Source organism: Desmodus rotundus, chromosome 1 (assembly GCF_022682495.2).
Source record: "Desmodus rotundus isolate HL8 chromosome 1, HLdesRot8A.1, whole genome shotgun sequence".
NCBI classification, from domain to species: Eukaryota; Metazoa; Chordata; class Mammalia; order Chiroptera; family Phyllostomidae; genus Desmodus; species Desmodus rotundus.
Genome location: NC_071387.1, coordinates 67072545 through 67096997, shown reverse-complemented (window position 1 = coordinate 67096997; position 24453 = coordinate 67072545). Strand labels below are relative to the sequence as shown.

At 37.8% G+C, this 24453-nt stretch overlaps 1 protein-coding gene across 3 annotated transcripts in view; it reads right to left on the bottom strand.

Annotated features, from left to right (window-relative positions):
* FOCAD (focadhesin) overlaps positions 1–24453 on the bottom strand; it is a 320136-nt gene that overhangs the window by 198194 nt on the left and 97489 nt on the right. For all 3 annotated transcript variants that reach the window (XM_045193625.3, XM_024558416.4, XM_045193626.3), the window contains exons 9-11: positions 17508–17595; positions 14274–14476; positions 7747–8004 (exon numbers count right to left, since the gene is read on the bottom strand). In XM_045193625.3, the coding sequence (XP_045049560.2) occupies positions 7747–8004; positions 14274–14476; positions 17508–17595 (549 nt within the window). The remainder of the gene's footprint in view (positions 1–7746; positions 8005–14273; positions 14477–17507; positions 17596–24453) is intronic.

Sequence of the window (24453 nt, the reverse complement as noted above, 5' to 3'; positions counted from 1 at the left end):
CATATCTATCAATAATTGAATGTAAAAAAACAAAGTAAAGAAGAGGAACAGAGATAGAATCCTGGATATGGAGAGTGTTTTGATGTTTGGCAGATGGCAGAGGTGTTGGGGGAACAGGTGAAGAGATAAGGAGATTAAGAAATACAAATGGGAAGTCACAGAATAGCCATGGAAATGTAAAGTACAGCACAGGAAATGCAGTAGACAAAGAACTCATTCGCATGACCAGTGGCCATGAACAAAGGTGTGAGGATTGCCTGAGAGAGTAGGGGGTGCTGGGTGGATGGGGGGAAATGGGAAAATTGGGACGTATGTAATAGCATAATCAATAAAATACAATTAAAAAAAGAAGAACATAGTTCAGCTTCTAAATGAGTAGACTACATTAAAGACTAGGAAGTTGACGTGATTTGTCTGTAGAATTTAAGAAAATGATTTTGTAAATAAGAATCCCTTCTTACTGGAAGGTGTGACTATGGAATCAAGTGGTAAGGGATGTCCACTGGCAGCTTCACTTTAGGTTGTCATGCCATGCTTTTAGCAGGGAGAGAGAACCAATATTCCCTCTTCCTTCCCTGTTCACTGACTAAATTAGAAAAAATTTATTCTGGCAATGGTGGACTCCCGTGTATTTTCCCCTTTAGCAGAATTCCTCATTCCTGCTATGAAATTCAAAATTACCACAAAATTTGATTCCCCTCTGAGTCCTTCACTCACACTAAAAGCCAATCCTAAGCAGGTTTTAACCAGAAGACAAAGCTACTGTTACCTGACATTCAAATGGAGCAGAGATACACTCCACTGTTCTGAATGCAGTTTCGGGACCCTTCCTCATCGAACTTCACCCCATTCTTTCTGATACTCAGTCTTCAGTAGCACATCAAGACGAATGGATTTTGTTTTAGTTTATTAGTAAAGCTAGTAAGTGGCACAGTGACATAGAGTTGAACTGAAAATCACAATTTTTTCGGTGAGTATTGTAAGCAATTTATAAATAAATCTGTAGACTTGTCAGAAGAGACTCAGCATAATATTAACACTCAAAAAAGGGAAGAAATTGACACAGGACTGCCTGAATATAAACTCTAGGCTTTCTGCAAAAACAAAAACAAAAAAAAAAACCCTGCAAAACATTTAAAGGTTCAAATGCCAGCTAAAAACATTGATTCTAGAGGTATCTATGTGGGTTTTATAAAGAAGAAATAAATATAATATATTGCCACAAGATAGAAAAGATACTTGACTTCACATTTTGGTCTGTTTTCCTTTGTCTAATTGCTTCTTGTTGACAAGCTCACCCCAATTTTGCTCTAGGCACAATTGATGGGAATAGTAGTATAGCACTCATTATCTGTAAAGCTCTTTATATTAAAAGTACTGTACTTTCTGGCTTCTTTTGCTGTTGTGAAGAACCAGCAGACTGACCTCAGGGGGTAGCAATTCACAGAACTTGGTGACAATAGAACAGAGTGCAAATTGTCCAAGGATTCTTTGTGCAAGTTCCTTTATAGAATATATTTTCTCCTCTTTTCACAGCAGCAACTTACAGACCATTAAATTACACACATTTCCTTTTCATTTTTCATGTTAAAATATGGCTTGTGACCCAGAGCAGAACAGGATTCTGCCCTGGAAGTCAACTTTTTACTATTTGATAATATATGACTTTTAAAAGACTAGGAAGTCATAGGCCATGAACCTAGCCACATAAGTGATTTCAAATGGCTCAAAAGTGTATACACTTTTACAAATGGAACAAATTAAGCCATGGAAACATTAAAGGATAAAATAAAATTATCAAAGATAGCAATTATTCCCATTAAGCAAGACCTTTAGCTAGACTTAACCACCAACATGTAAAAACGAAGTAAAAGGCCACAGAGTTGTAAAATGCAAGTAAAAACAAAACAAAATGAAACAGAAAAAACCCCCACAAATCTATCCCCACTTCCAAAAAAGAGAGAAGTAAGCAAGTATCGAGGTTTGAAAGAGACACTGAGATTTACAAAGCTTAATTTGTTAAGCTCCTCAGTGGGGGTAAGGTTTTAAGGTAAGAACTTGTGGTTCTCTAAAGTCAAGTTTATTAACTTTTCCTCTTTGGCACATTCCATTTTATAAATCAATCAAAAGAAATTGATATGCCCTACATATAATATTTAGAGTTATTCCATTGAAGTAGATATACTGAGCTATTACAAGATTTTATTTTAAACCACTCAGCCTATCTAAAAAATGACTAATCTTTGTGATTAATGTTCAGTTTAGATACCTAAGTATGAATATTTAATATTGCCACAAACTCTTAACATTGTAGGTAGAAACATAGGAAAAAACACATTTTCTTAAGTTCTAAAACCACTAACAAATAACTGCTATAAGGTTTTTGTAGAATCATACAGCTGTGGGAAAAAGAGCTTCCTCCAACATCTCCATTATTTTCTAGGGTATAATGCGTCAGATGGAGAAATCTCAATACCAACAGCTACAGGGAAGCTAATATAATAAATAATAATTATTACAATAATGTATATATTTAATATATTGATAATTATATATTTAATACATTAACAATTATATACTAAATATTAGCTAATAATATAGTTAATAAAATACAGCTAAGTGAATAGATATTAGAGGTTTCAAGAGGTCTCTTTCTTCTCAAGGGGTCAGGGGCCAGAGAACGCCATGGGGGATTTGTGAGGGACTGCCCAGGTAGATGCAGACGGTTTATCTAAAGCTGCCGGAGGGAGCATGGCTGGCAATTACTGGAAGCTAAGGTCAGAGTTGGCAAAGAACTACACATAAAATCCAAAATGGAAGGAAGGGGTTGGAAGAATGGAAGGAAAAGTAAGGTTTCTGGCTGAGAGTCTTAGAAGCCAGGTACAATCGGGTATATGGAACGGGTTGAGGAACTACGAAGTGTGCGCTCCCACCTAGGAAGTGTGCATCCGGGGCACACAGGGCCGCTCACAGAGCCAGATGTCTTTCTTAACAAGTGAGAGGTCACTGTGCTGGGCTCTTACGAATGAGGAGCTAGGAGGTCAATCAATACTCATTTATTAACAAAGAGTTACTAATGTCTTCTTAAGGAGGTTATGTCAATCTCAGACATTTCCAAACCATCCACAATCATGTTACACAGTTTGGTCAATCCCTGGCTAAGAGTAAAAGTGCTATAAATTAAAGTTCAGAAAATGTCTTCATTTAGGCCAGGGGTCCAGATTATTCTTCAATTAACTCAATAGAGCCTATGTTTAACATTCACTACCATCGATTGCACACCAGATGTGACCAGATCCTGGACAGATAAGAGGTAGGAAATAGCTCTCTTTTCCTCTGAAGAGGAGAGGAAAAGGCCAGCTAGACATTACTGTACATGAGTCATGAAGCAAGGTGCTTCAATTATCATCAGGCATCTCTGAAGGAAGCCTGAATAATTTACTTCCAATTATAGAAAAAATATTACAGTTATCAGAAAGGCAGTAACTGTTACATAAACATAACCGAAAAGCATGTGACTCTGTCAACTGTTACTTCCAGGAAAAAAAAAAAACAAAACAGAAATTAAGGAAATAGATGGCACTCCATTTATTATAAGCAAAGACCTCTCTCTAAACTAAATCAATGTGCTGAAAACTTTTAAGACCCATGGAAATTCACACAGGATTCCCATTCTTGGATCTCTCCCTAGAACACTCTAAGACACTCCCTCTAAAAATGTAACAGGCACTTAACTTCTACTGAGCACTGCCTGACCTGAGCTGGTCTCCTCTGCAAATTAGGTCTCGTGTCTGGGTAAGAAATCTATAGATATTGTTAGTAACTACTGATGACATTTCTAGACAAAGGAAAAAAAGTTCCTTACTATTTTTTTCAAGTGTTGATTTATTGCTGTGGCTTTGGGTAACTATCTAGTTATTTCAACATCATCTGCATCCAGTTAACTCTAAAATGGTACTAAGAAGGCCAAGTTCCCTTCACACTACTTAGCTTCATAATCTCCCATGGCCCTAAATGTATTAAACCTGATGGAAAATGTATGTTACAAGGGAACCAAGTGAGAGGGTAAGGATAAAAATTTATTGGGGAAGGGGGATCCATCAAACTGCATGAGAAGTAATAAGTAATAGAACCACATGTTTTTTAAAAGCACATTTTCCTACCATTATTAACACTAATGTAACATTACTAGTTGATACTGATAACTTGTATTACTATTAATATTACTAAAAATAATTTATATTGATACTTCAGAATAGTAACAACAATAATACCAAAGCATATTTCATGTATGGTACATCTTATTCAATATTTGTCACATATGAGGTCTGCCCAGAAAGTATTCAGCCATGTAATATGAAAAACAGACATTTACTGAAGAAGATACAAGATACAAGAAATATTGTACATGGGACAATGACGCCTCGTCCTCTTCAAAGTAGGCACCTCAGGACCTTACACAATTCTCCTAATCACCGTCAGCTGCCCCATTGTATTTTCCTGAGTCTCACGGATGGTCTGATCCCTTCCCTTTCAAAAGTGATTTAAGTTTTGGGAAAAGCCACAAGTTGCAGGGTGGTGAATCTGGGCTGTAAGGGGGCTGAGTCACCTGGGTGACTCGATGTTTCACTAAAACTGCATGAGAGGTGATGCGTGAGTGGGCACGTCGTCATGCTGACGCTGCCAACCAGCAGTTGCCCACAGCTGCGGGATTCTGAATCATTCGATCAGTTTCCATGGAGGAATGTTCAAGCTTAATGCAAAATTTGATGCAGATTTATTGCTCTGCTCGCTCAGCCACTTTGAATGTGACAGCCATACAGTATACATGTCACTCAACAATGTCTACTCCCCCCACTGACTAGTACAGTGAAGTCATCACTGTTCACACATGCACATTCCAGGCCACTCTCCTTGGCTGCCAGGTTACATCAGTGTCGTACAAACTGTTCTTGTTGTATCAACAATGGTTGAATTTTTCTGGACAAACCTTGTAAAATCTAACACTTAGATAAGTATACTGTGGGCCATTGAATTCTGCTATAGAAGTGACCACCAAAACAGAATTTGGGCCAGCGATTGATTATATATAATACAGTCGCTTTCTATCAGGTGAGAACAAACACACATGAACTGTGAGTACATCTCATGTAGCCTGTCAACATGAACTAGATAACACTCCTCCAGCAACAAATTACAACCCTAACTCATTTCAACTGAATTTACTTGAAGCACCTACTCACAATCGGAAAACTTGCTTTTTCAAAATATTCGGTGTTCTCTTTTTGGCTGCTTTCTCTTATAGCTAAAGGCCAGTGAAACGAGATGACATGGTCACTTCATAAAGAAAAGGGAGGAAAAAACACTATATCCTTTTCCGGGACATTTATTTGCTCTTTCAGAACATGTAACTCCACTTTCAAGTTGTTGATGTCACTGCCTTTGCTTCCGCATGAACTTGTGTGATTATATTTAAATATTTCACCCTGCCATTCATCTTAACAAGCACAACTACACTGGGTATTTTTTTCTCATTTCCTTCACAACTAAGAAGTAATCAACAGAAGTATAAAACACTGACTTCAATTTATGGCTCTGCTTCTGAATAAACATTTATGGAATAAATAAGTGAACCTGGATGGTCACTCTAGTGCTACCCAACCTTTTCCTTTCATGGCACACATGAAAAGTAATGTGTATAAGGATACTGGGGTAAGAAAAAAAAGAAGAGCCAGGTGGCCAGAAACTACCAGCTAAGGGCTTCTGGCACCCTGAGCTTACACAACTACCTGGCTACCTGAGAGCTGTGAGGTGGAGGAATAATGGTAGCACAACTGAAACACCTGAAACTCATTTACAGCTTTTCTGTGTCCCCAAAACGCTAACTCAGAAGTTATCCACATTTTTTCCTATTTTGCATACTGTTACTTAAAAAAACCTGGAAACTATTCTTCCTTTGGCAACTCATCCCTGCCTCGTTCTACAGGATCCTGGTGGCAAAGATAACTTCAAGACCCTGACACTTCATCCACCTCCATTCTACTGAGGATAATCAATTAAAGTGACTCATTATCTTGCTATCATGGTCGATCCAATGTGGGCATGTGACCCAGGCAAAGCCAATCCAAAACCTCTACCATTCTCTTCCTTGTGGATTGTGAATACCAGGTTATAAGGCTTTGGGCTTCCACCAGTTCACAGAGGAAATAAACTCTGAAATGAATAAACAGTCTAGACCATGGGTGTTCTAAATTCTAGAGTGAATAAAAAGTTTGGGACAGATGGGTTTCTTCTGTTACTTATAACCAAAAGTATCACACGGCAAATTTCCACCTTTTGATTCATTCACATTTGACAGCTATTGCCATGCTGGCTGTCATCATTTTTTTATTTAACAGTCTAAGGGAAAAGAGGTCAGTGCCCCTGACTACATAGTCAGGTATTCCATGTTTTAAAAATTCAGCCACTGCACATTGGCTGACAATCGCTGCTCTAGAATTTCAAAGACTCAATGAATTTCCTGAGTTTCAACACACATGTGCATTGTATGCAATACATATTTTACATCAGCAGCACACACAGGTCAGGTAACCTACTGTGGAACTTCTTTAGATAACCTCCAGACAGTATCTAGGTGGTAACTATTCTAAAGAGATTATCCTACAAAGTGTCACACTCAAAGAAAACATGTGGGTAGAAGCAAGATCATTAGGGAAAGTGAAGGGAGAAATAAAGAAGGAAGCAAGTTGAAATGAGTCCCATTATACATACAAAACACCAAGGGAAAAGGTGCTTTGAGTACAGTGCAGACCCACTTGCAGAATCAGACCAGAAGACGTCTGGTCACAAGGAAAACTCTTCGTGAAGTCGCAGCAGTTATTTCTTTGATGAAAATGAATTCCACACACATTAATTTCATATCTTAAATATTTATCCACCTTCACTACCAAATTTTTTCCTGTAGGAACACATAATTTGCCATAAAGAGATGGACTTTTTCCTCATCTTAAAAAGAAATACAAGCATAGATACTAATAAACAGAAAATACCACACCTACTTAGTTAGGAAAACCCCTTCACAGAAAATACATTCTACAGATCCCATCCAATGGAAAAAAAATTAGAATACTATGCTAAATATATGGTTAGTTTAAAGAAAGGGGAGTCTTGTTAATATCTAAGTGTTCTCTTATTACACTACAAGTCCTGTGTAGATAGAAAGAATAACTATCATCACGATTTATGTCGACTGATACCATTAATACCAGCATGTCAATTAATACCATAGATAGCAAGAACCCAATGTTTTTAGTTTATCAAATGACTAAATATAGAATCAAATTGCAACAAATTAAGAAGAGATTAATGCCTATCATATAGGCACATTTAAACTCAATTAATTATTTTGCATCTACCCAAGAGATATGCATTTTGAAATAGGATGCAAGAGTTAACAAAAAAATTACAAATTCGCAAATCCACCAATCGACAAAAACACCAGAATAGCATCACGTGCAAATTTCCTTGTAAAATAAGCTTTCATTAAAGAACTTTTACATCATTAAGTACTTACAACTCAGAGTAAGCAGGAAAAACAACAAACTGGGAATATAAGGATAGCAAAAAAGAAAAAAAAATGAACCCATAATTTAAAAATGATAGAAATCATCCACAAAGTAGAATAGTCTATAATTCCAGTAGTTAAGCTTTAACCCCCATAACTCCTCCATTATTTTCTTTCTTTACCTGAGAAGAATCTGCTTGGGCTAGTTCTGTAGTGACCTTCAGTATTTGGCGAAGATTTTGTCCTTTATCTTCAACAAGGAGGTGAACCAGCAGAAGAAAAACATGCTCAGGGATCACAGTAGTAATAGGGAGCAAGGACTCTACTGAAGCCAACCAGTCCCTCACTGCAGACTCTTCACTCATCATTTCAATCATCCTCCAGGCTGTAAATATTGAACCATACGTGCTGGTTATGGGAAACACAAGCTTGTAGGACAACTGAAAAATAAATGCAAAAAAGGCATGAATACAATGAGGTAAATGTATTGGTCAGAAATATATTTGATATTCATTTATATTTTATATTTCATTGTAAGAAATAAATCCTTCCAACAAAATGAATACAGAATTTTCAATGCCTGTCCCAACCCTCTCTGCACATATTTGAGCTAAAAGAATTACACAAGAAGAAAACAGTTGTTACAAGGAACTCTAGAACAGTTTATCACTACTTTTCCTCTTGTTTACAATTTGCTCCCAGTTAAGGCAGAAAAAAAAATGAATCAATAAATAAGATCCAGAGGCAAAACAGTTTGAAAAAGTCATTATCACTAAGAAAGTATTCTCTAGTAAGAGGGAAAATAGGAAACAAAAACAAAAACACTGCATTTGCCCAGCTCCAGACCCTGGCACGAGGCAGCCCTGGGCAAATGGCATACTTGGACTGAGAACAATTTATTTTTATAATAGACAGTATGTTGACAGAGTTGAAGCCTGGAGCCTGGGAATTCATTTATAATTGTGAATAACTTCTGCAGTAAGAAACAGACTGACAGTTCTAAACTGAAATGACACCCAAAGATGATGTTATGCTTAAGTCAATCTGAGTGCCTCCTCAGAAATAAAACAGCGCGGGCAGGGACAGAGAATGGACAGAACTCTGCCGAGGTGAGCTGTGTACCCAAACGGCTCAGGAGAAGCCACAGACATAAAGAAGTATTAGATATGGCCTGTTAATAAAATAATTTAAGTAAGAGTATAGTTAGATACAAATTAGAAATCTCTAGATTATAACCGTCCTGTTATTGGAAACTGACTTATACAGACAAGGATAACAACTGAAAGAATGGGAAGTAAAAGTTACACTTATGAATTTTTTAAGTAACAGTTTTATTGAGATACAACTCCAAATCCACACTTTTAAAGTTAACAACTCAATGTATTTTAGTAATGCATAGAGTTGTGTAACCATCATCAATATCTAACTTCAGAACATTTTCATCATTCCAAAATGAAACACCATAGCCATTTACAATCACTCTGCATTCACCCTGATCCCTGCACTCTGGCAAACACAATCCATTTTCTGTTCCTCTTCTAGTTATTCTGTATAATAGAAACCACATAATATGTGGTCTTCTTTGACTGGCTTATTTCATTTGGCATGTTTTCATCCATCTTGTAGCTGGTATCAATACCTCATTTCACTGTCAATTATTCTATTGTACAGATGTACCATTTTTATTTATTCATTAATTAATGAACATTAGGATTATTTCCACTTTTTGATTATTATGAATAACGCTGATATAAATATTCCTGTAAAAGTTTTTGTGGTCTTCAATATCTTGAGTGTATGCTTCTGAGTGGAGATAACATATATTTGAAAGTAAATGCCACTGTAAAAACAAATGAGGAAGCTCTATCTTTATTGATATGGAAAGATCTCCCACATGAAAATACAAGATACAGATAGTATGCTGAAATGCTACCAATTATTTGTTTGGGGGTGGGGACGGTGGGGAAAGTACCTAGGTAAATTAAAAAGCAATTAACCTGCACTAATTTTCATTTCTTTTTTTTGAAGATTTATTTATTTATTTTTAGAGAGAGGGGAAGGGAGAAAGAGAGGGAGAGAAATATGAATGTGTGATTGCCTCTTGTGTGCCCCCCTACTGGGGACCTGGCCTGCAACCCAGGCATGTGCCCTGACTGGGAATCAAACCTGCAACCCTTTAGTTTAAAGGCCCACACTCAATTCACTGAGCTACACCAGCCAGGGCCCTAATCTTCATTTTCTGTTGGAGAGGGCGGGATTGACAGGGTGGGAACTGGACAACCAAGATCAAGGGTGAGGAGACTACTCATATTCATAAGCTCTGAATCATTTTTATGTATTATAACTTGTTAAAATTATAATAAATTTTTTAAACTAAATACCTAAATTTATTATGGCTCTCTCTCTCTAAAAATACTTTTTTCCCCCTAAAATGAAATTCATTAAAGGCCTGAGTCAATTTCTTTAGACTAATAACAAACAGCATTGGACTTGAGATTTAGAAGACAAGGATGTCAGTACAGCCACGGCAACTCTTAGCTGTTATACAATCTGTCTGAGGCAGACTTTTTTCATTTGTAAAATGGAAGTTATGACTACCTTCCTGCAAGATTACTGAGGTAAATAATGAGATAATATGAATCAAGCACCTAGCACAGTATCTAAAGTTACAAAATACACGGAAATATTATCAGTGTCGTCTTTAGGAGAGAAAAATAAAACTGGTAGATAAGAGTATAAAAGAAAATAATTGGAAATCACCATGAACCATAGACTAAGTCAAAAGAAGCAATATTACACAGACAGGTATCAGCAAACATACTGAAACAGAAAGGAAATTCTACTTTACTTGAACTGTTATGTCCAGGTTCAGGCTCTGTTTCTTGTTTGCTTGGCTTACGTTAGAGTAGCAGAGGAAGGCACAGTGTTGAGTAAGATATCAGGGGACAGTCTCTCTGGTCCAATGAGGGACGGGTAGAGTTCCCTGGCACAGTCCCAGGGCAAGGATGCAACAAAGGGTTTTCTCTCAGCACCGGCTGCCAAATCCTGCCCCGCACCCCCGGCCTGTGGGAGGACCTGTGAATGTGCTAGTAGGCTGTGTTTTAGAGCAGAGTGGGTGTTTACAAATAAGAGAGGCTTATGTACTATATCTCAATAAAAAATAAAAGAAAAACCATACAAAAATAGCATTTCAATAAATAGTAAAACATCCTTTTAAAGGATGTTATAGTAAAACATCCTTTTAAAGGATGTTGTAGTAAAACATCCTTTATGGATGCAAAAGAGTTAAGAATCTTTATTTTAAAAAAAGCTTTTAACATGAAATATTCAGGTAATATCAACAGTAAGCCAGACATCCATAGCAGTACATTGTCCAAAAAGGCCTGAAAAAGAAATTGTGAGTACAGGTGAACAATACAGATTTTCATTAACTTTAAAGAACAATACTCATCTGTCACAGTAACTAAACAGGCTTAACAAAAGTGGAGCCAGGAGTTGATCAGGAGAAGGGGTACGGAAACTTAAACCTGGAGGCCCTTAAGATAGGTTTTGTTAGAAGGGATTTAATCACTCACCAGACCAGAAAGAGAAGACTGGATTAGATTAAAGCCTCAGGAGGGTCTTTCCGCTGTCTACCTCCATGAAGAATCTGCTGGAGTGGGCAGTCTTGGGGGTGGCTGATCACTATCAAAAGATAACCCACGCCATCCTCTGTATCCATGCTAATCAGAACATAAAGATAGAAGCATACGATCTAAGACTTACTAATTCCTTTTAACTTTCAACTAAAAGCTTTTAAGAAACCAGTTTACTTCAACTTACTACTGATTTACTATTTCCCTGCAACTCCTGTTATTTACTAATGAATAATTCTTTGTATTAAATTTTCCTTTGTTCAAATTACCAGTGTGGTTTCTGCCTCCTGACTGACCCTGACTCCAACACTGGTGCATTCTCTCCCTACCCACCCCTGCCACATTCTCCGGGGTCAAGGGCAGCAAGATTTTAAGCACTTTAGAACTTACAACTAGTGTTTGATTTTTTTTTTTAACCTAGGAGAACATAAATAGCCTAACAGAAAAGGATCCTGTTTTCCACACAGTTCTCAAAACTGTTAAGTTTATTAGATTATGTTAATGTTTTAAAGAGATGAATGCCTAGTTTGATATCCTACATTTTTTAATTCATAGAAGTAGAAAGAAACTAAAAAGTGTTTTATTTCATGGTTATCAACACTTCAGACACAGGACAGGCGATACAGAACTGCATGGCATAGGGCATGCACCCTTGTTTTCATTCACCAAAAGAACTCAGCTTCTGAAGAACTGCTCTAGTTCAAACCAAACACTAAGTCGGAGTCGCCAATCTACAGTGAACTAATAAAAACAAAAACAATGGTCTCTCCACAATAAATCAAGATGATAAAATGATCTTATCAGAAGCACGCATTCTGCACTGCACAGAAATTTACTGAATGTTCACCATGAGCTAAACAATGGGTCAGATACAAAGGATGCCAAGATCAGCTAGGATGTTACCTATTTCTTTAAGTATGTGGAAAATAGTAAAGTATTTAATTTAACAACTAGCTAAAATATTTTTGATTCTCTCATCTATGGTCAGCTAAAAAACATAAAGCAGAAATATTTTGGGTGGAAAAAATATAAAATATTTCAACAATTGTTGCAATTTAAATATTAGCATGCTTGGAAAATAAAGGCAAAGCACAAAAAGGGCCAAGATTCTTTCCCTCAGTGAGCTCATACAAACATGTAACCCCCTAAATTAAACAAAACATTACTGAGTTAAGTGCTATGGATGCAAAGAAGAGTAATTAAGTCTGCCTCAGGGAGGCTGAGAACTTTTAGATGGGTTTTAAAGGATGAATAGGTCAGGCAAAGATTCTGGAAAAAACTTGGAGAGTTTGGAGCATGTTAAATCTATACGTATATTTGGAATATAGAGTCCAGGACAGGTGCAGAAGAAAAGCCAAAAGCGAACTGTGGCTTAAATTTTTAAAAAGGGTGATCATATATCTACTCAAAGCCTCAGAACACCACACTATCATCAGGAGGTGTTATAGCTCTAGTAGTGTTCCTCCCTCCTCTGTCTCACCCAGCTGCTGGAGAGAAAGCCTCACTATTAGTGTTGATCAATAAGACTCACACACCTGGGCAAATAGTGAGCTGAGTACTTCAGTATTAGAGTTAGGTTAGGATCCTCAGTAAATATCACTTATGATATAAAGGAACAGAACTCTTAAACATAGTACACCCTGCTCTGCTCCCAGCCCCATTCAGAATCCGATCATTGTTCTGCATGGGCAAGTCAAAAAGGAAGGTAAAAAGCTACTAGAAAATTTTGGCCACATTCTGTACTCCCATTAGTGCAGATGCAAGAACTTCCTTCTCTTAAAACAGATTCAATTACATATTTCAAGTTTTAAAGATTCAGTGAAACAATAAGAATTTAGGAAGCTATAGGATACATTCAATGTGCCTATAGGCTAGTTTCTGCTGCATGTTCTAACAAAGAATAACAATGCCTGGATTTTTACTGCTAGGACATTTAACAATACTAGAGGTATCTGCTTTTGCAGAGGGAACAACCACGGCCCTAGCTTGCACTTATGTAATTCCTCTCTCCATGGAGACTTAAGATGCTTCACCAGTTTTATCTTATCGTACCCTCATTCAATCCCCACAAAAGTAATAGTTGGGAAGTAATAAGTTTCACTGAAGACAAACTAAAATAGCAAAAGAGAGAAGGTCTGACAAATAAAGGCCTAGAACCCAGGCATTATCCAGACACTCACAGCACAATAATGTACAAAGGAACAGAACAGTGAGACTGACATGGCGGAAGGGGTAGGCCTAGCAGGTAGCAGGCAGGAAGAGGAGAGGAGTGTGACCAGCCTGCCACCTTCCAACTGAAGGCAGCAGAGCAGGGGCACACACAGGAGACACCAACAACCAGTATGTTCGGGAACGTGGCCCAAGGTGCCATATTAAAAAATGAAGTCTTAGTTCTTACAGATCCCAGAGCGTCAGGGAGATTTCCCACCTTGGACTGGCCCAGATGCAGCAATATGCTGTCCTTATTAAACAGTATGACTAGAAAAAAAAAAAGGGGTCCATGCTTAAGTAAGTGGGAGAAGCACTGGGTTAAATAGAACTAGTTCCTTTTCTGTGGGATTACTCCGGATGTTTAATTACTAATGTACACTGCAAACTCAAAAAGAAAAAAAGATTATACAGCATTTCTACCCCGGCCAGTGTGGCTCAGCTGGTTGGAGCATTATCCTGTAAACTGAAAGGTCACATGATCGATTCCTGGTCAGGGCACAGGCCTGGGCTGAGGGTTCAGTCCCTGGACAGGGTGCATGCAAGAGGTAACCTACCCATATTTCTCTCCCCCTCTCTCTTCCTCCTTTCCTCTCTCTAAAATACCAATAAAGCAGTCCTCGGTGAGGATAAAATTATACAGCATTTCCAAAACTTATTTTACAACAGGATTATCCTTCCCTCTCACTATCCAGAAAAATATACTAACCGACAAAACTGCCTGCCTGACAATACAGTAAAGTTCACGAAGACAGTTTAAACCCAAACAGGTACTTCATCAGAAGGTGCGGTTATCTGCAGAGACATACAAACCCCACATTACCAGTTTACCTGTATTTAAGGAAACCGAGGCTGAACTTCATTACCTTTTGGTGGTCGTCACTATAGCACTCCTGCTGTACCGCTTCCAAAAGTTTTAGAGCCAACTGCTGCCTCGAGGGACCGTCTTCATCCATGGATATGCAGTCTTCCAAGGCAGCAGAAGACAGTATCTGCAGAACTGGCATTACCAGCAGCAAGGATGACTTTGGAATCTTCTGACCCTCAGCAAAAGAGAGGACCTTCAAAGCTATTTATCAAAACAACAATTCATGTTTTTAAAAATTAGTACCACAGCTAAACAAAATGCTGTTTTGTTAAAGGGTGATATGCAAGAAGTTTTCTTAGCCCTTTACAACTGGGTCAGATATATAAATGAGATGATCAATCTTATCTTTTTAGAAATAAAAGGAACATAAAAATTAACTAGCATCTAAAACAATTTGTTTCTGTATATAACTGAAAACCTGATGATATTTCTACAAAAATACATATCATATATCATAAAGTATAAATCGACTTTTTTTGGTCAGTACAAATTTCTTTAAAGCACAGTTCAACATTTGTCCTATTCTGTCAGATCCTTCCACCGCCTTCAACAGACAGAGCCAAGAGACCACAGAGTTCCTAGGCAGTGGACAGCGAGACCGAAGTATGAGCTTCCCTTACAAGCCCAGCTGAGAATTTCATGAAGAGATTAGTAAATAAACAAGCTAAAGCAGGGTTATCTTTCCATTTTAATCACTAAGCAGCAGATCAGGAAAGTCTCAAAGTTCAGCAAACAGTCAAACCCAGTTTTACAAATGATGTTTTTTTAACATGGAAACTCAACTTCCACGTCAGAACCATATGAGCAAATGTACGATGACTTAGTTAAATGTATGGTCTCCCCTAGACTAATGACAGAACGAGTTAAGGCATAAATGCACTTTTTTCATGGTTATCTAATGAACCCTGATTTACCGAGTGATGTTTTCACAGACTTCTAAGCTATAATAAATTAGCAGAGCAATGAACTGATATGCCCACTACAACAAAAACAAAAAAATTCTACAAGCCTTAACTCACGTCAGTGAGTTGCCAGTATCTGTGATTAAATCACCTGGAAGTCAAACCTGAGTATGGTATGAAGTACAAGTATAGTATAAAGTATTTCATATTGTTAGAGAAACAGTTTCTCTAACTTTCTCCAACTGTTTCTCTAACAATTAGAGAAACTCTGTTTCTCTAACACTATTAATTTACATTTTTCCCTAAATATTAGTTTTAATACATAATTGTCTCTGAGAAACCATGAAAATTCATTATCTTTAACAAAGCAGGAAATGCATATAATACGAATACTTATATATTCTATATTATAAATCTTCCAGGTATTTTTATAAATTGCTATTTATAATCAAGGCTGGGGTGAATAATTAAGAAGCATAATATTGTTAATGTGGTACATTTTTCAAATTTGAACTAATCAATATACTCTTGGTTATTCTATTTCTTTGAATACTTGTCCCCAATATAGTAAACAATAGTTCTTCCTTACTTTTCAACAAGACATGCTGGCTCAGTAATTTCCAATATGATTTATTCAATCGAACTAAATTAACTTCCAATCAGAGACACGGGCTTACAAAACAAAAACTGATGTCCAGCAAATCAAAGTGTTGGAGTGTCTGAGCCTGTAGCAGCCTGTTACACATGAAATACAGTAAGAGTGTAGCTTCAGAATTAAAAATGTGGTTTCCCCACAGCTTTGAAATTTCTTTTTGTCAAAAAAGAAAAACCATTTATATGAAATATTCACAAAAAGCAAATTTATAGAGACAGAAGGCACATCGGTGCTTGTCTGGGGCAAAGGGTGGGAATGAGGATTAACTGTGAGCCAGCACAAACATTTGCAAGGGGAGAGGGTGATGGAAATGTTTGAAAACTAAATTGTGGTTCTGGTGGCATACCTCTGTAAATTTAGTAAAAAGGACACTTTATTCTACAGTTAAAATGGTAAAAATCATGGTAAATAAATAACATCTCAATAAAGCTGTTTGAAAACCTATGGTTGTCAGAAGCAGCAGCACTGAGAAACTACACATGTGGGAGGGTGCCACGTGCACTGTTATAAGAAAAAAAAAGGACGAGTGAGGAAGGCACAAATGAGCATAAGTCCGATAGGCAAAAGCAGGGGAGAAATCAGTCAAATCCAAAGAGCAGAGGTTCCTCCTCCACATGCTAAAGCCATTACCAAGACAGACTGTAAGTGCAAGAGCACTTACCCTCAAAATCATAATGAATTAAAATGCCCAGAAAAATAAACTACACAATCGGCAATTACCTCAACATGTTTTTAAAATGAGGATGGGAATGTATTAATGTACCAAACCACTATGCAACATAATTTAATTTTTTTTAATTTATTGATTTTAAAGAGAGAGAAAGGGAAAGGGGGATGAGAGAGAGAGAGATCAGTTTGTTGATCCACTTATTCATGCATTCAGTGGTTGCTTCTTGCATGTGCCCTGACGGAAGACTGAACCCGCAACCTTAGCATATCAAGATGAAACTCTAAACTAACCCACTGAGCTACCCTGCCAGGGCTTCTATACAACATAATTTAGACAGAGTCTCCAATACCACATGGATTATACTGGCCCAAATAAAGCCAGGCAACTCTAATGTAAAAGCTGCATTTAAAGGTGTGACTTATTTGCTAATCTGCCAGACCTAGCACCTTGATTCTTTACCACACTATTCTTAAATAGAACATTTCTGCCTCCCTTTAGCCCCATTCCTCACTTTTCTTCAAATCACACTGGTCAGAAGAATGTTATCTTTCATTTGTTCTAGCTAAGTTAATACAATAACCACAAATTAAATCTTATCCAATATGGCAAGAGTTTTGAAGAGTAAGGGTACACACTTTTTAAAAACAAATATAAATGCTAAACATTTCTTTTGTTTCAAGGGTTTTATGCTATTGATTCTGAGTATGTTGTACAACTGTTAATAGCTGATATGCCCTTCAATATATTTATCAATATCATTGCTCTTTGATTTAGATTATAATGTCCTAACGAACAGCCAAAATACTTAGTAGGATCTGACACATGGAACCTTGTTGGGCAAGAAAAAGAAGGTTCTAGTTGATAATGATTAATTCAAAAAACTCCAGAACAGAAACTCAAAATATACAGGGTTTTATAGCACAACAGGATATATATAGTTCAAGTGACTATGCCAACACTCATATTACATCTACTATTTACTCTAATGAGTATATGTCTATTTACCGAGACTTAAGATGGGCTTCTGCTGACTTGCTGGAGTCTGTAGAAGCAGTAAAGCTATTCCAATTATGACCAGTTCAACAGGAAAATCCTAAAGAAAACAAAAAGAGCTGTTAAGAGCTCCAAAGCCATGGCTTTATAACATGTATCCAGGAAGAGTATATTTAACATGAAAGATTATAAACCTATTACAGTTGTCCCTCCATACCTATGGGCTTCACAGATACACAGATTCAACCAACTACAAATCAAAAATATCTTTTAAAAAATGTTACACTGTTATTGACATTTACTATGTACTGAAAACCTACGATGGTTGCATCTGTACCGAACAGGTACAGACTTTTTTTTCTTGTCATTATTCTCTATTATTCCCTAAATAATACATTATAACAACTATTTACATAGCATTTACATCGTACTAGGTATTATAAGTAGTCTAGAGAGGATTTAAGGTATACAGGAGGATGTGGGTAGACTATATGCAGAAACTATGTTATTTTATATAAGAAACTTGAGCATCACTAAGGTTGGTATCCGCAGGAGTCCTGGAAACAATCCTCCAAGGATACCAAGGGATGACTGTATACAAAACACCTACAGTAAGCCCGCTCTACTAAAGGAAGAATTGGTGAATGCCTGAGAAGTCATTCATAAATTCCAAACCTTATCATATCTGAACAAAAAGCAATAATTAGAGGAATAGCACCTTAACACAATAGATCTGCAAGTTTTGAAAACAGAATCTATGCAAGCCCCTGAAAACTACCTGAAATCCTTTATTTAAGAATATTTCATTTCTGAAGAGTAGCTCAATTGTCTACTTACCTAATACAGACATGATTCATCTATATAATTTGCATAATGAATTACACTAAACAAATTTTAATAAATCATATTATAATAAAAGAAACATTAGTACCCAGGGAGGCAGAGATTATTTATAAATTACAGTAATTTATTAAGCATATTTAAATGCAGGAAAGCAATAACCATAGAAAGTTAAAATTATTAATTTCACTAAGTTTTTGAACAAAATGAAAAAGAGAAGGATACACACATTAAGTTCCAATAAATAAGATGCAAATGACATTAAATGTTATTTGAGGATTCTAAATACAGAGAAGATTAATGTATTAGGGAACTAAAGAAGAAAGGTCTACCACATGTTGCTAAAATTACTTCATTCTGAAATTTTACAGAAGTGGCCACAGAAGAGAAATACCTACAAATAATGATAGGCAAAGAGGAAAAAAAGATATGTGAAGTAGAGCCACATTAAAGAAACATTTGAGAGAAAACAGTCTGAGCCATCCAGAACTTATAATCTTGGAATGCTATCAACTCTGGCACAAATCAATAAATATATATCTATAAATCTGGGTTATACACTTTAAAAGGTGAAATTAACCCTGGCTGGTGTGGCTCAGTGGATTGAGTGCCATCCTGCAAACGAAAGGGCCACCAGTTCGATTCCCAGTCAGGGCACATGCCTGGGTTGCAGGCCAGGTCCCCAGTAGGGGGCACATGAGAGGCAACCACACATTGATGCTTCTTTCCTTCTCTTTCTCCCTCCCTTCCCCTCTCTCTAAAAATAAATAAAATCTTTTTTAAAAAAGGTGAAATTAATCAAACTGCAAAATCTTCTAAAGTACTTGCTTATGAACTTCAAAAACCCAGCTAAAGAGAAAAATTAATTTGTGAATATTCTTGAATGATATATTCTAATTTGTGTTTTTGCATTTTATATATAGTCATTATTTTAAAATACAGTTGACAACCATGAAGCAACTGTTACCTATTTGAGGACAATAAATGTATTTTGAAACAAATACACTTACAGTATACACCATCACACTATTCTTTCCCATTATCTTTTCCTCAATTTCATTTCAAATTCTGCATGTACATAAGATAACAAAGAAAACCAGCATAGGAATTTAAATTTCAAACTTACTGGCTACCAAGGGGATCACAGACAAAAGTATTACTGTATACTAATGCTATCACTGGAAAGCCTTTTCACACAAGCTGTCATTGAAAGGGTCACAATGTAGCTTTTCAGGATTCTTAAATGGCCAAGAAGCATTTTAAGTGGATGGAACTTGAAGGTATGAAGGCATAAACAAGACTAGCCTGTTCAGAATAGAGGGTGAAAGGAAAATAGTTGGAGATTTAAGTCATCAAAAATAGGGGAAAGTAATTGTGGAGGATTAAACTAAATAATCTTACACTTCTGAGAGGTTACAAGATTTTTGTTTGATTTTTTATCTTTATTTTTTATACAGCTCCATTAAAATTTTTTAAAGGTTTTATTTATTTATTTTTAGAGAGAGGGGAAGGGAGGGAGAAAGGGAGCGAAACATCAATGTGTGGTTGCCTCTCACATGGCCCCCAGTGGGGACCTGGCCCACAACCCGGCTGTGTGCCCTGACTGGGAATCAAACCAGTGACCCTTTGGGTCACAGCCCATGCTCAATCCACTGAGCGACACCAGCCAGGGTGTGTATTAAAAGTTTTATCACATATGATTCCATTAATTATAGATTAAGAATAATATAAGTTTTTGGTGTACAGTAGGAATATGCTAAGTGTTGATCCTTCCTTGCTCCTAAGGCAAGTGAAAGATCCTCCAAAGGCTGACTTCTTTTTTTTGTTGACACTACACATGTGATTGATTTTTGATGGACACCAAAAATGGTACCATTTCATGCGACCTTTTAATAAAAGCCTGTGTTAGACATTCCACGTGCCACTTCAAATACTACAGCCACTGCTGTAGTTACTCTTGCTTCCTGCCCCAGACCAGTGAGAGATGCAGACGCACAGGGAAGTTAAAGCCCCGTAGGCCAAAGCCTGATAACTGGGCAAGAGAAGCCCAAGGACAAATACCTGGCCCTTCCTTCAGGAAGATTCTGACACATACATTCTACTTCTCAGAATATTCTGTGGGAAGGAGCAACTCGTTGCTTGTAGCAGTGGCCAACCTGATAACACAGTTAAACCTCAGTTCTCAAACGTCTCGGTTCTGGAACAATTCAATTCTTGGCCAAGTTGTGCACAGAAAAGAATATCTCAGTTGTCCGACAAGATTTCACTTTCTGATTCTCCACCCAATAACCCTCTAATGCTAATACCTGCATGATCAGTCATGTGCCTCTCAGGCAACAAACAAAGGAGATTCAGTTTTTGAACAAATCGCTTCTCCAACAGTTTTCCAGAATGAAGGCCGAGAGGCAAGGTTCCGCTGTGTTTGCATTGCCTCTCCCGTGGTCAGTATTTTGCTTTTTGTCCCTCTCCCACCTTCTTCCTGTGATCACATTTGCAAATGAACTCCTGCTGCATCAGCCTCAGCCTTGTGGAAATGTAATGGGGTACATTAGACCAGAGATTGCTGGAAACTCAGGCAAGGGACCCCAATTAAGGCAGGGTACCCCAGATAAGGTGAAGGCCAGCTACCTCCCACTCAGAAGGAAGGGAATTGCAAAAGTGCTGGTTAGGAGGCACTCATGGGGGCAGATTAAAATAGCAACCATAAGCTGAGGGGGCCAGATGCTGCCAAACAAAGAGAGGCCTCTGTGTGGCTGGGGATTTTTTGCCTTTACTAAAATTGGCAGCAAAACAGAGTTAAAGAAGCTTGGTTTTTTCAATACATACAGAATGGGGCAAAAGTAAGTTTACAGTTATTCATATGGAAAATAATACAATAATTAATAATAATATAAGAATAAACTGTTTTGCATGCTCACAACTGTAAACCTCCTTTTGCCTCACCCTCTATACTTGAAGAGAAAAAAAAGTGAGGGAAGGAATGGAAGGGAACACCTTTAGTGTAAAAGATACCTAAACGATCATGTATGCCAAAACTATACTGTGTGTAGGTGCACACATTTAGATATTAAAACTATTTTAAACATGTAAGAAAGATATTCCTATAGAAGTCAGGGTGGTCAGGGGACAGAGGAGGTTGTGATTAATGTAACAGGGTGCAGAGCCGGGGGCGGGGGGGAGTGGCCCCAAAAGAGCAAATCATATTCCCCACAGCCCATGGTGGGGAATGGGGGAAGGGCATGATATGGCGTTAAGATATTTTTCATAACAAAAGGCAAGTTAATCATTGTGCTGCTGCCCTGGGGGAAATGGGGACATGACTCTAAGAGCATTCATTGACTCGTGACATAGTCAGGGCAGGTGGCTCACCTGGATGTCCTGTGTCATGGGGTACTCTTGCCCTGACTAAAGATGGCGGCCAAACGAAGGTAAAAAGATTCAGGGAACTGGCAAAAGCAGCTCATTGTAGGAAGGGCCGGATATCAGGTCACGTAAGAAGCTCTGGGTGAGCATTTAAAATAAGGGCAGGCAGCCATGAAGTAGCAGCCATGCGGTTTGAAAGGTTATAAAAGGGCCACCCATCAGCCATGAGGACAGTAGTGAGTGGCAGCCATAAGGAAGGAAGCCATGAGGAAGGGGGACTTGGCCATGAGGTCTGGTATGTAAGGAGGTGCCACGCGGACTGGAGTAAGGAGATGCCATGCAGTTTTGGATTACGAGCTGGAGTATGAAAGAGGAGACCTGCTGGGAAACCTGCTTAGAGAACATGGAGGCAGAACTGATGCCCCTGGGAATTATGGGGACCTGCCTCACCACTCACGGATTAGTGGGAGATGCCTGGAATGCTGAACAGTCACCAGGAATGCTGAGCGACGGACTTCTGCTTTTTCTGAAAGATGGCACCTCTTGCTGGTATATTCTGAAACTGGCCTGGTTTGGCAAAGCGGGGCAGGACTATGTGTTTTCTGGGTGTTTTAAAGGGAGCGGGTCTTAATGGAAGAAATCCACCATTATTCTGAATCTGTATAGACTTTAAATAAACAACCCTTTCCTTTTTTCCCCAAACTTTTGCATTGGGAGTCATGCTTTTTAGCAGTGGGCAACCGAACCCCACAGGTGTTCCAGAACAGCATAGGTGGGGTAACATTAGGATGGAGCTTATGCGAAACTTCTGTGGTGACTGAAAAAGTTCAAACTGTGTGATGCTTACCAGGGTGTTTGCTTATTTGCGGTGGGGGAAGTGGGGAATCACCTGAGGGTCTAGTTTAAAAACCCAGATGCTTAAGGCCCACTCAGCCCTGCTAATTCAGTATCTATAGAGGTGAGCCCCAGGCACCTGCATTTTAGTAAACTCTGCCTAGTGATTTTTATGCACACTTGTTTGAACCATTTCACTGGAAGGTACGCTTCACAACACTTGTTTGTAGCAAAATGTTTGCCATAGAAGCTGCTTCATAAATATATATCAAATGTGTATGTGGGAGAGGGGCAGCTATACAAGAAAATGGTCAGAGAATGATAGTAATTTTATAGTAACTCTACAAAATTATATTTTGTCCACTATTTAAATGAAACTAGTACAACCATAAAGAAAATATGAGGTATAGTTAAAACAGACAAGTCCTAGTAATTTAGCTATATAATTTTATATAATATTTATCCATAAAATATGTTTATATTTTTCTATATATGTTCTAAATATTATTTATCATATACCTAAATAACTATGTATGATATAATTATATAGGTATATAATGTAGGTGTAATTATATATCTAAATGTGATACATGATATTATATATATTTATATAATATGTAATAGGTATTCTATAATAGGACAGATATGTACTTACTATACATTAATGCATATTACTATATGTAATAGATAATACATGCAATATTATAACATAAATACATCATTATAAACAGTATAAAACAGCATTATCTACAGAGTCCCAGCATATGTGAAATCACTGTAACCACAAGATTGACAAATTGACAAATGAATTATTTGAGCCTTCATCAATTCCCTCCTTTCACGAAAATCTCTCCATTTCCTTACCTGCCATTCACCCTCTTAGTCCAGTTTGGCTCCTACCACCACCTCTCCACTAAACCTGCTTCCTCCAATGTGAACAGTAAACTTCTGCTCGCTGCGTCAGAAGAGTACTGACTTTCTACTGCTTACTTTAAATCCTCTCTCCATGCCACTGTTGACCATTCCCCTTTTTGAGATATCCCTTCCCTTGATTTTCATGCCATCTGTCTCTTCTGTCTGTCATACAATCTTCTAGCCATACTTTCCCAGACTCCTCTTTGTCAGCACACTCCAAATAGCAACAGTGCCTGTGCGGTTGCAACACAAGCCTTGTCGTGCAATCCCACGGTAAAAACTCTTATCACAAAGCAAATATCTACATATCTATACCTTCAGCTTAGGCTTCCATCCACAATTTTAAAACCATCAGCCAATAATTTATGATGCATACATACCTTAAACCAAGCATATCTCAAACCAAATCTATCATTTTCCCTCTAACACCGGCCACCATTTCTCACAGTGAATGGCACTATCCAGTTGTACAAAAGAGAAATCTCAAACTCTACCAAGGACCCTCTCCTTCACCATCTAATCAACCACAAGGCCTACTGATTTCATCTCCTATATTTTTCTTTTCCCATTTTCATTTCCCTAATAGCACCTTGCTATAAACTAAATTGTGTCCTTCCAACCCCAAATTTACTCGCTGAAGCCCTATCTGCCAATATAAGTGTTTGGAGTAAAGAAGCAATTAAAGTTAAATGAGAGCATAAGAGTGGGGCCTTTACCAGTCAGATTAGTGTCTTTTTAAGAAGAAACAATAGAGACCTCACTCCTGCTCTCTATCACGTGAGGACGCAGCAAGACAGCATCTGTCTACAAGCCAAGAAGACAGCCCTTGCTATCTCCAAATCAGCCAACATCCTGATCTTGAACTTTCTAGGCTCTAGAACTGGAAGGAAAAAACTCCGTTGTCTAAGCTACCCAATCTGTGGTATAGTGCTGTGGCAGCCCTGGCAGTCTAAGGCACCCCTCCTCACTTCCTGACTTCCTGCCCTGTGGGTGCTGCCCTGCTCCA